Genomic DNA, 16,972 nt, shown 5'->3' on the forward strand with positions numbered 1-16,972 from the left:
ATGTCTAATGATCATTTTTGACGGCCAAATGGCATTTTTTTACTTTTTACTAGATCTCTGAAACCGCTAGACCTGCCTTCATGAAAATTTAATCAGTTGTTCATCTTATCAATAGAAGTAAAATGTTTTTTCAATTACTAAAATCTGACATTCCGTTCTCTTAAAACCTGAGTTACCGCTTGTAGGACTTTTGGCATCTTCGAAACGGCTAAACCTGCCTATGCCAAGAACTAATCAGCACCTGTTATCAACAGCAATCGAATGTTTTTTGAATAATTGAAATCGGTTGAACCGTGTTCCCGTAATCGTCGACGAAAATTTGTATCCGCACACACACACGCACATATACACACACATACATCCATTTTTCTAAGGCATGCCAAAATATTTAGAAACCTCTGAAACGTAATAAAAAATTTTTTCATTTTCGATTTTTTGCGATTACTACAACTTACCCTAAGTTAAAATATCTTCTGAAGATTTATATCATAGTAAATGTTATATTTAAAATTTCGTTTTAACAGTCTGCTCAAAATCTGCTTCAAAAACAAAAAAGCCATTAAAAGAAAATCATTATGCATTTACTTACTAAAGCAATGTTTTCCCAGTGGATTTGCAAAAACTCGTCTCGATCAGACCGATTTTGTTCATGATAAAAACCTATGGAATGGCCCAATTCGTGAACGGCCGTTCCCACATTGTGGCAGCCGCGCCCCAATGATACGGGCTGCTCGCCAGATGTAACTCCTACGTGAGCGTAACAGCCGCCACTAAAAAATTGAGAGATCAATTAATCACCTTTACGTGAAATGATCTATTTGAACACTATTTTAAATTGATATATTGAATATCTCTTTCATAAAGATATTTTTTAAAGCAGATTTTAATGTAGAAAATGTTGGCGCTTAAAAAGTAATATAAACCTATAAAATATCCCATAAGTAATACTGTAAATGATATTATTAGTTGTTAGATAGGAGTATGGGATTTATACAGGGTTTCTAAAACTTCACGCCAAGCCGAAACGGGGTGTTAGTATTAGTTGATATACCTTAACCGTGAAAAAATTAAAAAAAACTCACATTGTCTGATAGCTATGAGCTAGTGATGGGCTGAATCGACGAACGGTTATTTTCAACCGTTTCTTGTTCGTTAACGAACTAACCGTTTCGTCGCAACGAAATAACTAGTTGAAAATCAACTGGTTTCGAAATAGTTGAAAACATGGCGACCAGTTAGTTATTCAACGTACGCAGGTACCTAGAACCTAGGTCTGAAGTCAGAAAGGATCAACTAATACTATGAAAATCGCTTATTGTTAGGCTACTGCTTTTATAATATTGCAGATGTACGGGTACATATTAAAAGAAACTTGCAACATGCGCTAAATTTTTTAATTTTAGAAAATCAATTACATTTATTCAATGGTTAATGTTTTTTCATAAAATTCTCATAACATTTGTTTTGTAATAATGTTTTTAAACCAAACCTGAAAATTGATTTTTTATTTTTCATAACATTTTTATGTAACTATATATTTTTATATTGCTATTTTTATATAACATGTAAATTCGATGTTGTAGTATATGGCTTCGCTGTAACGAAAATATATTAAACCTTAGTATTAATAATAATAAATGTGATATATATATATATATATATATATATATATATATATATATATATGAGTGAGTTCTTGAGGGCGATACATCAAACAAAGAGTATCGCCCTCAAGAACTCACTCATATATTTCAACATCAAATTAACTACTAAATCATATATATATATATATATATATATATATATATATATATATATAATGTGACAATTCACATTTATTTCTTTTTATTCATCAAATCAGTTCACAAACTCAACTTGACTTTTATAATAACAAACTTCATATTACCAACTTTCAATGAAACACGATTGCCCCAAGTTTTCAAGAATTAAGACATTTCATATAACTATGAATATAAAACCTTGAGAGGCCCATCCTTAAAAAATGTCCTAAAGTCTGTAAGTAAGTTTCATCAAAAGCTGGCGCAGGGTTGTAAAATAGTAGAATACTTGATAATATTATAATAGAAAAAATTCGAGTAAAAAATAGAAACCTAAAAATAATAAAAATAAACATAAATATAATTTTACAATCCTGATTAAATGCTACAACTTATGATAAAAGTTTCCAAAACACATTAGTACATATTTTTAAAGAAAGGCATCCATTCTCAAAATCGACCGATTTTTTTAAATTTATAGTTCAACAAAAAGTCTTAATTCTTTAAAACTTGAGACAATTGTGTTATTATATTTATATAATTATACTGCGGCCCTAGAAATGTAACTCACGGTTACGGTTTCAGAGTTTAAAAAAAAAAACTTAATGAAAATTAAACACAATAACCGAACAATGGTCATAATTTCTTTAAAGCTCTTTAGGTTGCACTTAAAAGCTCGATATTTCCAAACAATGAGCTATTTTTTAAATATTTTTCAAGACAATTAAGGTCAATATTAAAAACCAGTTTTGACTATAGTTTCAGCGCTGTATACGTATTTAATATTTTATTTCCTTTATTTAATTGTTTTTTATTTATTTGTATGTTTGATTTTGTACAGTATTTTATTAACAAACTACAAAGTTCAAGACATTATCTCTGTTGTAAATATATAAACATACACATTCACTTACATGCGATTCTAATACATATTTTCCTAAGTAATACAAAATTTTTGAAAAAAAAAATCAATTCGATATTTTATTTAAGGGGGTATTCTACTGTAGAAGCATGAATTTTGCCCGGTTTTTAAAGCGCTGTATAAAGAAAACAAATGATATTTTTACTATCGATTTTTTTATCATTTGTTTATTGATATTTTATTATTCCATAAAAAAAATTATTAAAGAAAAAAAATTAGAATTTACAAAGTTATGAGCAGTCAAAGTGGGAGCTCAAAAAAAAAGAGGGTGTCCTGGCGTGCATGATTCCAACCCTCCTGGTGATCCGAAACATAAAAAAAAGATGGATTCTTAATTATTATAGATGTCGCTATCGTATGAACCTTGGATAAGCCAAAAAAAACTTTTTGTTTGAATGGCGGCAGTTTGAAAAAAAAAATTTTTTTTCATGTTTTTTTTAACAATTCCGAATTTTTTAAAAATACTTAATGAAAAGTTATAGTTTTGGTAGAGGTCCATGCGATAAAGCAATGTATAGAGAAGATCCTCTCCAAATTTGAAGTAAATCGGTTCATTAGAACTCGAGATATCCTTACCGCCAGCTCGAAAAAAGTAGTTCCGAGAAAAACGCGTTCAAAGTTTTGAGACTCGGTCGGACCCGAACCGAGACCACGTCACTAAAGCGGCTATAACTCAGGAAATAATAGTAATTTTGAAAAATCCTTTTAATGACATATTTTTGAATAACTAAACTTTGAAAATATGAAAAAAAAATGTTTCGACTTTTTCAAAATTCTACAGTAGAATACCCCCTTAACATGTTAATCGCCATGTCAGTCATATTTGTCACACGCTAAGAAATCCTACTTGTTTAATTGTTAATATTATAAAAATGGCACATATTTTTTTAAATACGTGAGATTATAATATAATAATAATTTATAGTAACATTTAGTTTTTGGGAACTTGATAGATAGTAACAGTTTTTTTTAATAAGTTATTTTATAAAAGAAATATGAATTTTATGATAATCTTACCCATTGAATATTCGCAAATAGTTTTGCTGGTTGGTTCTTGGAATAAATCTGATGCATGTGTAATAATGATATTGCTCTATGGCTTGCCTTACAATGTATTCCACACTACCTGAAATTAAGTACATATTTATTAAAAACAATTAAACAAAACTAATTAGTACATTATTTAAAAATATCTTAGAAAAATCTTAAATTTAAATATTCTTATAAGTTTAAATTTTAAATATTCAAATAAATTTATGAAGAAAATTTTAAAATAATTCAATAAGTTATATATATTATAATTAATATTATTTCTAAACATTTATATATGGTGGTCAATTTTCAGATAAAATAGAAATTTTACAGTAATGCTATGTTACGGATCTATCTTCGTATGAGTTAGTAGTGACAAGCTGTCAAAGAGTTGTGTATTTGCTGTGCGATCAGGTATTTTACATATAAAATCTAATCTATAAAACTCACTAACGTTAACTAGCAATTTTATTATAAGTGCAAATTTTTGATGACTCCTTGATAACACATACATGGAGTTAGGTTTTATGAATGAGGGGTAATTAAAACATATTTTATCATTTATATGGACGACTTAACTCTGTATAAGGAAAATGAAGCTATAACTAAATTATTTTTTTTCCAACAAATGCATTATTATAGATATAGTATGGGAAATACTCAAGAAAAAAGTCAGATTTCAAATGGATTAAATGAATGAAATCATTCGAAAGCCATTCGATTCGCATTGACAGTAATAATAGGAAATCCGCTTTTGGTAAAGACTGATACGGTTTGAAATGAGAAATTGATTGAATTTAATGACCGTTCGTAAAATCAGTTTAACACTTTTTGTAGGATTTGTGCCGATAATGACTTTATCGGAATAATAGAACCGTAACTTTATTTAAATTTAGAAAATTTAAAAATTGATAATGACGAATAAAGTCTATACTCTATTAAACCAAAAATTTATAAATCCTAATACTGATAAAATATAATTTCCAAATTTAATTATTAAAACTAAGAATTTTGTTTTTAGTTTCAACAGTAATCAGAACAATTTCAAGTAAAAAAAATATGAATTGAGACAATTCTAATAGTGATGTAAATAATAAAAGTTTTAAAAAGTTCTTGAGGTTTATCAATCCATATTTGTTTATTTTCATCGCAAAAGCAATTTTTTTAAAATTATGCTTTTACTTTTTAATATCTTCAAAACAAATTTTAACTACAACACTCAATTTTAATTAGTGGTAAATATTAGTTAATGCAAAAGGGGTGTACAATAATTACAATGATGAATTTTTAAGGATTTGTGGACACCTCCTTCCCTTCTTCTCTTACGCCACTTCACGTGCATTTTCAGTACTTAAAATAGTTAAAATAACAACAAATTTTTGGATTTTTATTAAAATTTTTTGGAAAATGATATCTTACTAAATTTTCCCTTCCTACGTGATATTTTGTGATTTTTTTTTAAACTTCTCCCCACTTTTTAGGCCTCAAGTGTAGCCTCTACTGTATTTTATTATAAATCAAAATTAGTAAAGGCCAAAACTTTTATTTTGAACTATTCAGTGATAGGCCACATTTTGTTTTAAACCAATTTTCAATACAACATCCCAATTTTATTTAGCGGTGAATAATTAGGTAATAACTAGTGGGGTGCATGGCATCGTGCCTTAAGGCAAATTTCTGGAACTACCCATACCGTAATTAAAAATCTTGGTACGGAATCCAAAAAAAATTATACAAAATGTGTACACATTATTAAAATCTATATAAAATATCTATTATCTAATATTTTTGACCGCAAAATGATTTTTTTTAACTTATTTTGATTGGGAGTCCATAACCGCTGGACCTGCTTTCCCAAAAATTTAACCAGTTTTTCATCTTGTCAATGCAAGTAAAATGTTTCTTGAATTATTAACCTCGGACGCTCCGTTCTCGTAAAAACTGATTTACCGTTTTTGGCACCTTTTGTGCCGTATCTTCGAAACGGTTAGACCTGCCTTTGCCAAAAACTAATCAGCATGTCTCCTTATCAATACGAATCGAATGATTTTTGAATTATTCAAATCGGTTGATCGGTGTTCCGGAAATCGTCGACAAAAATTTGTATCTGCACACACACATATATCCATTTTTTCTAAGGTATGTCAAAATGTTCAAAAACCTTTGAAACGTAGAGATATATAAAAATTTTCATTTTCGATTTTTTTGCGATTACTATAACTTACCTTATGGGAAGTTAATAAGAATATTTCAAACTTAGCAAAGAGTTTTTTTAATTGTAAATGATTATTGATGATTTTATCTGGAAAAGAATTTCAAATACAACGCTCTACTTTTAATTAGTGGTAACTGGTGATATTAGTCAATCCTAAAAATAAATGAAAATTATTGAAGGCCGAAATCATCATTATCTGAGTTGTTTAATGATACGCCAACATTTCGTTTTGATTCTGTATTTTATGTTTGTTTTTATTGTGATGAACCTCTTCTGATAAGTAATCCTCTTGGGAATGGAAATGTAGATACGGCAAAGTATTAAACACGTTTCGTCAGTAATGGAATGAGGATTACATGAAATTACTGTTTACTAAATCACTACATCAAGTGCTCAATCTGTAGGGATCAGGATCAGGCGAGAAGGGATCGAGCCCTGGCTCGGCAGCAATTAAAGAATAAATCTGAGTGCTAAGGGACTGTGTTTAAAGAATTTACATCGAAATGAAAATAGTAAGAATTGAACCTATTAAATTTATAATGATAAGGGCTTCATTTCCAATGCACCGGATAACTGTGTTGGCGGTCATTTGCAGATCATCAGCCATCACCAGCGAGCACCTAAGGTAGGGCGGGGCACAAAGGTCTAATTTAATTTTCATAGCAATTATATTCTGAACAAAAATCACATATCAAACAAACAACTATCTTTATATGTTCAACAAACTCCTTGCTGATTCATCATTGCAGAAATGTGTTTCTTTCGCTGTTTTCCAAAAATTTGTGATTTTTTTTTATCCTATAGGTGGGATAAATTGGAACGGGCAGGGGCCAAACAATTGCATATAATATTTACTTGTGATTTAAGCTATGTATGGCATGATATTTAACGTTATCTATAGAGATGATTATATTACATATTATATATATATATTAAATATTAGATGAATATTTATTTTTAATAGAAAAATATTTTATACTTACGTAATGATGGATCTATCATAAATGGAATTACACCATTTGGCCATAGAGCTGCCCTATTTAATATAGCAGATTTGCCCTAGAATAATCAAAGTACAGAAATATTTATACACCTATTACGGTCATGAACTAAAAACATAATTAAATGTATATTTTCTGTAATATTTTTAATGAAACAATTGATAAAAATGGTTAACGTATAGATGCAATAAACAGCTTTATTATTAATCACCATTAATACCATTTTCTTCGTGCTTTGATCAATCATTGAATTTAATAAACATTGGAACATATGGAAGTACTAGTGCAATTTAGATTTTATTCTTAATTGATCATACAGGAGATATATTAATTTTAAATTTGCTTTTTGAAAAATTGCAATTTTATATAATAGAATTTGTTTAAATGAGGCATGAGTAAAATCTTTTGCCAAAGGCGGAAGAACGAATTAGCTGATATAAATGTTTCAAAACCTTCAAAAGTTGATAAAAACATGCATAAAATAAAATATAAGTAGTCAAATATGATAATTTGATCATTTTATAAATATAGTGAAAAACAAAACATTTTCCTTGTTTTCCTCAAAATGTATAAGAGCCTAAAAGAGTCTCAACTACACATACTTTAATGCTAAAGTCAAATTAAGGAGTAATTTTTCTTCATAAATGAACATAGATGAAATAAAACTCTAATTTTTTAAGTTGACTAGTTTCTACTTGACATGATTATGACTTAACATAACTATGACCTAAACTCGCATAATTACTATATTTAACCTTATTTTTAAAATTTGTTGAAATAAAAAATTAATATAATTTGAAGATAAAAGACAAATAGTTAATTTAGTGAATTTGTTTTTTTACATTTTACCTCATTTTGATCGGTACTTAGAAACGGTTTTCATTTTTAGCGTCGTTTTTTAAACTTTTCAAGATTGTCAGATGATAAATTATTTCTTACAATCAGTAAATAAAATAATATATCAAGAATAACATTCTTCAGTTTAATAAAATCTAACAATTTTATAGACGTCAATTCTCAATTCGTTTTCGAGTGCACCGCAAAAAACATTCGATTTCTCCATATGGGTCGTAGTGGTGATTAATTGTTGGCAAATACAGGTCCAACCGTTTCCGATATATAAAATACAAATAATGAAAGTTACACTATTTATAATTATCTATTTGAAAGTATTCGTAAGGAAGTTCCAGAGATTTGCCTTAAGACACGATGCCATGCACTAGTTAACTTTCCGTAGTGTAAGTTGTAGTATTAATGGGCAGAAAATCGAGAATGAAAGTTTTTTCATATCTTCACGTTTTAGAAGTTTTTGAACATTTTGAGAGAGAAAGTCAGAGAAAATGATAGGGAGATGTGCTGATTAGTTTTTGGCGAAGACAGGACCCGCCGTTACGTAGATACGGAGCAGAGTGCATAAAATAGAGATTGAGCTTTTGAGAGAACGGAGTATTCGATTTAAATGATCCAAAAAACAATTTATAATGATTGGGAGAAGAGGTTATTAGTTTTTGGCAAAGACAGGTCCAGCCATTTTGAAGATACAGAGTTAATTGTATGAAAAATGGCAGTTTTTGAAAGAATTAAGCGTCTGATTCGAATGATTGATAAAACTTCCTGTTGCTGATTGCGCTGACGAAACAATTTCTTTTGGAAAAAAATCATTTTAATTTTTTTTTTCAAACATTTTTTATGCTTATCGAAAATAATTCAGATTTTAATTTCAATTTTGGTTAAAGTTCTAAAACCCACTTATATATACTTTAAATAAATAATTTTAACTTTGCAATTCAGTTCATTAAATTCGTATAAATATTAGACAATGTTGCAGTATTTATAATAATCTATTTGAAATCATTTAATATTCCTCGAATATTTCGTTACGATGCGAGAAGTTTTATCAATTTGCCTTAAGACACGCAGCCATACACCACTAGTTTCTCTTTCTGATCAGAAATTAATAGTGACTTTTAAAAACTTAATTATTTGAACAAAAAATATGATAGGACTAATTCAACCAGAAGCTCTTGCAAAAAGTGAGGTATTTAATTACACATAATACATTTTATTTTATTAAATACTCACTCATTTATCATATTAACATATGTATTCCATATAACCATTGGTATTAATTGCAAATTAAGTAAATATTTGAATAACGATATTGTTATGCAATAAAATCAATAGATTTTGACGCAAAAGATACGTGTTATCACGAATATCGAACGGGCTTTGTATAATTTAATGGATGAAATGTGTAGCTCGTAAAGGTTGGAAAACAAGGCATGGCTATTAGTTATCATTCATCAAAAATTTCATGATTAAAGCAGTAAAATTTATTGCACGAACAGTAAATGTAAATAGGGAATCATAATTGGTAATGTAATAGCTTTTATTGTTCCCTAATAAATAAATGAACAAAAATGAGTGTGAATAATGATCGAAAAATTATATGACTACTACATACAGTTCCTGCTTGAATATGGCTTAAAAATGGAAGTGCTAATAATATTCATAATTAACCCTTTCCACTCGCAAAAATCGAGATTTTTTGCCGCCGGAGCGGTTAACATAAACTATTTTGCAATACCATTTTATGGGACCCCCCATTAAAAAAATGTTCGCAAGTCATCAAAAGTTGGCGCATTTACTTATCATGATTGTGAAATGGTGAAATACTTGATAATTTTGTCATGTTAGTCAATTGTTAATTTAGTAATGCTTGGCATCGTGCCTTAAGACAAATTGCTGGAACTTTCAGTAACAGAATTAAATATTCAAGGAAAAAAATCAATATTCAACAAATATTGATCAAAGATAATAATAATAATTGTTTTAAATAATTTCAAATAGATAATTACAATATATTTTATAATTCATATATTATACAATTACGATCCTGTTAAAAATGTTTACATTAACGAGATGCTGAATGACTTCATCTGAGGGTATATTTCTTACAATAATGCATATGGGATAAATATTTTAAACTAAATTGCAAATTCAAAATTTATATTTGAAGTATAAAACCTTGTATATTTTTGACAATTTAAAAAAAAAATATTCTGAAAATTTTGAAAAAAAAAAATTATTCTGAAAATTTTGAAATTTGTTTGAACCATATAATTAATACTTTAAAAATTAAAAATTAAAAATCTTGGGACGCAACCCAACACATTTTAACAAAATTAGTACTCATTTTAAAAGCACTATAAAATATCTGATAAATTGATGTGCATATGTCTAATGATCATTTTAATGGGTAATTGTGTTATTATTTTTTACAGCGGTTCTAGAAGTATTACTCGTAGTTGAAGTTCATAGTTTTCTAAAAGCGAGAGATAATTTAATTTATGGTTGAATTTAATTGTTTCACACTTTCTATAATTGCAAATATATATTTATTATTATATTTTTGTGCACATAATAATTCAGGATAGTAACAAAATAAATGACTTACATTATATATCATATCGCCTTCTGCTTTATCATTTTGGTAAAGAGCATTTCTTGCTAAAATTTCTTCCGTATCATTTAACTTTTTAGTACAAAAGGTTCCATCGTAATTGCAAATGGTCTCTTGAATAGGTGCTGATAAAACATTTTCAGATGATATACTAATAATAAATAATATTGACAAAAACAGCATCATCTTCAAAAGTTCACTGAAAGTTCTACTAAAAACTAAAATAATTTTTGTGACGTTTATAATGAAATACTAAAAACGTATGGATAAAAAAGCTACAATTCAACATTTTATATGTATAAAATCATTGCCATATTTGAGCTCATTGGGCAATTAGTAAATAATTCGGTTTCATATTGTTTATAATATACTTAAGATTTTTCGCTATTTCCTAATATTTAATAAATTGTTCAAACGTACTTTATTCTAAACAAGAATAATCATTTAGTTGAGAAAGGTTAGTACAGAAAATGAGTCAAGGTTGAGATAAGGGCCAAATGAAAATTTGAACATGGTTTAAGTTATCACCTTAACATACTTACGTGCTCCATGATCTATTATGTTTTGAGTTATGAATATGGTCAATTTATTTTAATGGCACTTAATAAAAAAGTTTTTAATTTAGTAATAATCTTTGTTTTTAACTTCCCGAAGAATTTTATGTTTTCATAAAAAAAAATCCGATTCGCTAATTTTATGTTTTCTCGCTGTTTCATGCCATTCTGAATCAAATGAGACCAAATTTGGAAAAAGTATGTGTGTGTGTGAACAGATTTTTGCCGTGAATCGGCGATTTCTCAAAAACGGCTGGACCGATTTCAAAAATTTAAAAGCCATTCGATGTATCTTGATGAGGACTAGCGTTTCTGAGTTTTGTGCGGCGATCGACCGAGCCGTTTCTTTATAAATTGCAGAAAAGTGAAAAAAAAATCGTCTGCGTTTTAGCCGCAATTCTGAATCGATTTTGAAAATTCAAGAACGTTCGAAAGATATTGGTTGGAATCGTGCTGATTAGTTTTTGGTAAAGATCGTCCGGGCTGTTTTCTTGTAATAAAGTTTTTAAAAAAAAAATTCGACGTTTTTTATGATTTTTTTGATGGCAGATACCACAGTCTTGTAGATCAATATTACGGCTCTACGACAAGTCGTTAATTTTAAAAATTATTCAAAATTTGCAAAAATTGGTATCTTTTTTTTGGCATTTGTCAAAAAACTAGACCTTTCATCGACGTTTTCTCAAAAACGCCTGGACCAATTTCAGAAATTTAAAAGCCATTCGATGTATTTCGATGAGGACTATCGTTTGTCCTATGTATTTCGATGAGAACTATCGTTTTGTGCGACGATCTGCCAAGCCGTTTCTTTGTAATTTGAAAAAAAGTGTTAAACTTTTCGTCCCCATTCAAGCTCATACTACCGAATCGATTTTAAAAAATCAAACTGTTCGAAAGATATTAGTTGGGGGTAAAAATCTACCGAGCCAATTTTAATGGAACTTTTTTGGCGATATATATTATGGTCTTATAGAACTTACTGATATATTACGGCCTTACGACAAGTAGTTTAATTTTAAAATTTATTAAAGTTGAGAAAATGAGTAGATTTTGACGTTTCTTAAAATTAAAATTAGATGATTTAGTAACTAGTAAAATTTAGTTAGTATAACGATAGAGTACTTGGTCTTGAACATAGTAAACCATTGAAGTCCTACGGAAACTGATTCAATTATGAAAATTGATTTTTGAAAATTGCTTTTAGAAAATACACGAGTTAACGTGTTCGTTCGTTCGTTTTTTATGATATGTAATAAATCCACTCGGAATACTTTTAATCACTCATAAATTAATTTATTTTTATTGATTATGTCAATTTTTTACACCTAAGATCGGGAAGTTCATGTAACTTGTCTCAAAGCAAAATACCAATACAAACTAGTTTGTAGTTTTTGTATTCATTCAATGATTTATGTGGTTTATTTAGCATTTTATTTCTTTTTTATGATATCAATTATTTTGAGATTTTTATTATACATTTTTACTAACTTTTTCCACAATATGTTTTATTTACAATATCATATTTTTGTTGATTATTTTATATAAAATTATTATTTTAAACATAAACGTAACCGAAACCGAAACCGAAAACGTAAAGAAAAGTCTGTAAAAATTTGCTAATATTGTTACAAAGACATTAATATTATAGATTCGATTGAATTATTAATTTTAATTAATATTAAATATTAAATTGCAAAATTTAATCATACAGTATTAAAATTCCATTATATTCAAAATGATGCATAATGTTATGTGTCGACTATCACATGAAGAAATACTATCTTCATTTTCTTATGTAGATAAAAACGATGCATTAGGAGATAAAATATCCAATTTCAGTTTTCCCGGTACGTGTCGCCTCATTTTCTATCTTATTTTTCTCATATGTACTTCCAATAATTGAAATACATATGCGAGAAATCATTCTTATAGATGAAATCTATGCTACGGCACACGTAGACCAAATCTACTCTACGTCGTAGACAGTAAAGAATTGATGAGGTGCGCAAAAGCTGTAAGGTGATATATCAGATGTATATGTAAAAGACAGAGATCGGAAACATTTTAAATATATTACAAAATTTTGGAAAATGAATCTTAAATCAAACATCAAATCTTAAGTGAAACTGGAAAGTATACATAAATTTATATATCATAATGAAACCCAAATATACTTTTTAAATTATTTTATTCTTATTCTTCATTATTAAACTTCCTGAAGGAGATGTTTTTCATAAAAAAAATCCAATTTGCTAATTTTATTTTTTCTCGACGTTTCAAATAATTCTGAATCGAATGAGACCAAATTTGGAAAAAGTATTTGTGTGAACAGATTTTGGACCTTTTGTCGATATTTTTTTTAAAAACGGCTGGGCCGAATTAAAAAATTTAAAAGCCATTCGATGTAACTCGATAAGCGTTTGTCAGTTTTCAACTTGACCCTAATCCTTCCTTTTCTATCTGATTGCGTGACTATTCAATTTCAAGTGGTTTTCAAGTGGTTAGAGTATGCGGACACCAACGATCGTTGGTGTGGCAGAAGACAGTATATCGAGCGACTTGTAATGGATAACACAAAATGCTAATTTTGATTTCCATATTTTAAATTTTAAATTATAACACACTGATGATGAGACAAACCTAGTATCGAAACGTTTGTAAAAATTATTATTTAATAAATTAGTGCGAAAAAGAGTGTTGTTTGTTCATATTTTCAAATTAATATATATATATATATATATATATATATATATTAAAAAATCGACAAAAGTATGATGCAAGTTTAAATGAAAATGATCTTAATCAGGATCCATAATTTGATACAAATGCATTTCTAGTTTTTCAGCAGCTCTATATTATAATATTTGTTTTTTTTTTGACATAATAAAGAAGAATCCTTGCTGAACAATAAAAGCCCCAAAATTTTACTAAACCTATTAACTTCTATCATATGCATTTCATTACATCTTCAACAAAATGATTCAATATTGAAAATAAATTAAAATACCAAATATGAAAATATTATCTGGAAACAACTGCTCCTTCAATATGTAATATATAATCAATTGCATCACTGGTTAATGCAATTATTTAATTTTACGTTGAAAACTTGTTAATTTGGATATCAAAGGAATTATAAATTTTGATTATAATTTAATAATGATATTGTGTGTGCTTCCAATGGAAGCACACCACATTTAAATTAAAATATAATTATTTATAATTATATTTGTTGTAATCGATCATTTTATTTTCATATGTTATATTTATCAGTGTCTTTATATTAGCTCTTTGTACCTTAATATAAAGTGTTAAAAATAGATGATGTATTTTTATTTTTGTCAATTTTAATTTTCTGAATAGGTGTTCAAATTTGCTTCTCATTAGTGCATAAAAGTTTTTCATGTGTAAAATGTAGAGAACTAATTTATAGTTTTGTTAAACATGTGAATTTGAGTTTGTTAATTGAGTCGCATATAAATGCAAAGTCAACAGAGCTATTAATTTGATCTATTATAATCAACTTATAACGAATAACTCTATTCAGAGTTTAAAATCAATATGTGCTTTAACTTTCTTTGCTTAAGTTTTGCTTTACATTTGAAATACGTAACCTAACATACATAAAAGTGGTATATAATTATATATATATATATATATATATATATATATATATATATATATATATATACCTTAGCTATATCTTATTTTACCTCATTTAAAAACTTATATCTGGTTTCTATATATACATACAACCCATTTTTTTTACTTTTTTATCGACAACCCCCATTTTAATGCGGAGTTGACAAAATATATACTTCAATTCTCTATTTCATAATAGTAATTTCAGTAATTAAATAATTTTTCATCACGCTTAGTGAGTGTTTTGTTTACTGAATTTTAATTGACTTTTTTCTGAGCATATGATAAAGCATTTATTTTACCTAAACAATTTATTTTATCAAGGGTTGATCGCCCTTTTCATTGCACAAATATTTCCCGATTCGCACAATCAGTACACAGTTTATAAATAATTTGCATAATAGCCCCGAATACGCATTCAAGGTTACTATAATTCATAATGGGCTGTAACTTGGCAAAATTGTTTAAAAAACAATTATAAAAAAAATCACTAGTTCTCATCAATCCGATGCAAGATAAAAAAAATGGCACACGGTGAAAGGTCAAGGAAATGACCCTTTTGCGATTTTTAGCCAAATGGTCAATTTTATCGCAAAATTACCTGACTGTGGGAATAATAATTTTCAAATGTTTCTACATCTGTTTCCTGTTGTTTTTCTTGATCTTTTCTTATTCTCTTTCTTCTTTTTTTCTTCTTCTTCTTCACTTGAGTATAAGCTTTTCCTGGTTTAAAAAATTAATAATTTAAATTTAAAACGGCGTCTCTGAGCAAAAAAGTATTGATGCATTTTATGATCAATATGATAATTTTATGCTCTACAATATTGTCTCCGGTAATTTTGCGATAAAACTAAAAATTTAGCTAAAAATTGCAAGATGGTATCTTTTTTATCTCTGACCTTGTGCCATTTTTTAGCTCGCATCGCATCGAGGAAGACTTTTGAGAATTTTTTTATAATTGTGTTTTTAACAATTTTGCCAAGTTACAGCCCATTATGAATTATAGTAACATTCACCCTAATTTTAGGTTTAAATTGACAGGGCTATAAAGAGTAATTTTTGTAAAAAAATAGAGATTGAATATTAAAATTTCAAGATACAACAGTTTTTGATAGAAAAATTTCTATTTTTTTCAATCCGATGAAGTATAATAAATCTTAGATCTCGAATTATTTATAACGCTGTAACATTAAATGAATGACATTTTTGAACTCAACTGAAAATAAAGTGACTCTTTATACCATTAAAACTAATTTTATGAAAAATTCCTTAATTCATTTTCCTTAACTTCAAATCAAACCTTGATGTTCATTGCTGGCCAATAACTAATAATCAATATTTGTATGTGATTATAGATCATAATACAACTACAATTAACGCAAAAGAAATATTTAATTTTATTTGAAAATGGCATTTACTCTATTGTTTTCATAATATTTGCTAAAAACAAAAAATATAATCTGGCTTGAAGGACTATATTCTTAAAACTTGCGATAAACCAGAACCAAATATAATTCTGGTCAGTAAAAATTATATTTATATTTTTTATTCAATATTATAAAATTTCAAACTTCTTTTGTTTCCATAGACAATACTTTGAATGTAAACTTTTGATCCGGAAAAATGAAACTATTCTTAGATTAAAAACATTAGATCCTAAACTAAAAATATTTGTTTTTGTTCAGGATAGAAGATCAAAAAGTAAATTTATATTTATATAAATATTGAATTTATGGCTTACAATATTTCAAAAACTGCTTGAGTTTAATCAAACCTTTATAAAACTGCTTGGTCATTTGAATAAATCAGTTTACTAACGTTACGAAATATAGCATAAAACCATAATCCGTACATGAATAGAATTTGAAAATCTTTGTATCACGTTCGGTTTCTGAGTGTTATAAGCCTAAACCGTGGCAGAAATCCAGGCTGAATTTAATAAACCAAACCATACCGAACCATATATTATTATGCAAGCCTATTACGTTATACGTTCTCGATTCTCTGACGAGTTATGAATAATTGAAACCCTTCTATATGGTCCGTAATACGAAATTTGTTGTTATCCAAACGCGCTTTGCTCATATGAAACATGTTGTTTTAGTAACCGTCATATATTTTAGTGCGTATTAAAACAATATTTGGCTGAGGTCGTGCTCTGATTATTATGTAAAAGTGGGTTACAGTGGGTTGCTAACAATTCAAACAGAATGCTTTCGCCGTTTGGCGTTCGACGTGTGCGGCGGTTTAAGCCCCATATAGAAGTACGCCTAAAATTTAACAGACCTTGAGAATAACTCGTGGTGTATGGTATTCTTCCTTAAAAAATATTTCTGCAAATTCTTGTTTTTAAAGAAAATGTTTC

At 27.9% G+C, this 16,972-nt stretch overlaps 1 protein-coding gene across 1 annotated transcript; it reads right to left on the reverse strand.

Annotated features, from left to right (window-relative positions):
* Positions 1 to 589: 589 nt before the first annotated feature.
* Positions 590 to 15,516, reverse strand: LOC113380979 (astacin-like metalloprotease toxin 1; the record flags this gene model as incomplete). Its single annotated transcript, XM_026619996.1, has 5 exons — positions 15,507 to 15,516; positions 15,209 to 15,330; positions 6,931 to 7,006; positions 3,718 to 3,826; positions 590 to 770 (listed from the first exon to the last, which is right to left on the reverse strand). Coding segments are annotated over exons 1-5 (498 nt in total), but the record flags the coding sequence as incomplete, so codon positions are not given.
* Between the last annotated feature and the right edge of the window lie 1,456 nt (positions 15,517 to 16,972).

This window comes from Ctenocephalides felis, unplaced genomic scaffold (assembly GCF_003426905.1).
Source record: "Ctenocephalides felis isolate EL2017-DRISC unplaced genomic scaffold, ASM342690v1 CF-g0.4_SCAFFOLD_02502, whole genome shotgun sequence".
NCBI lineage: Eukaryota > Metazoa > Arthropoda > Insecta > Siphonaptera > Pulicidae > Ctenocephalides > Ctenocephalides felis.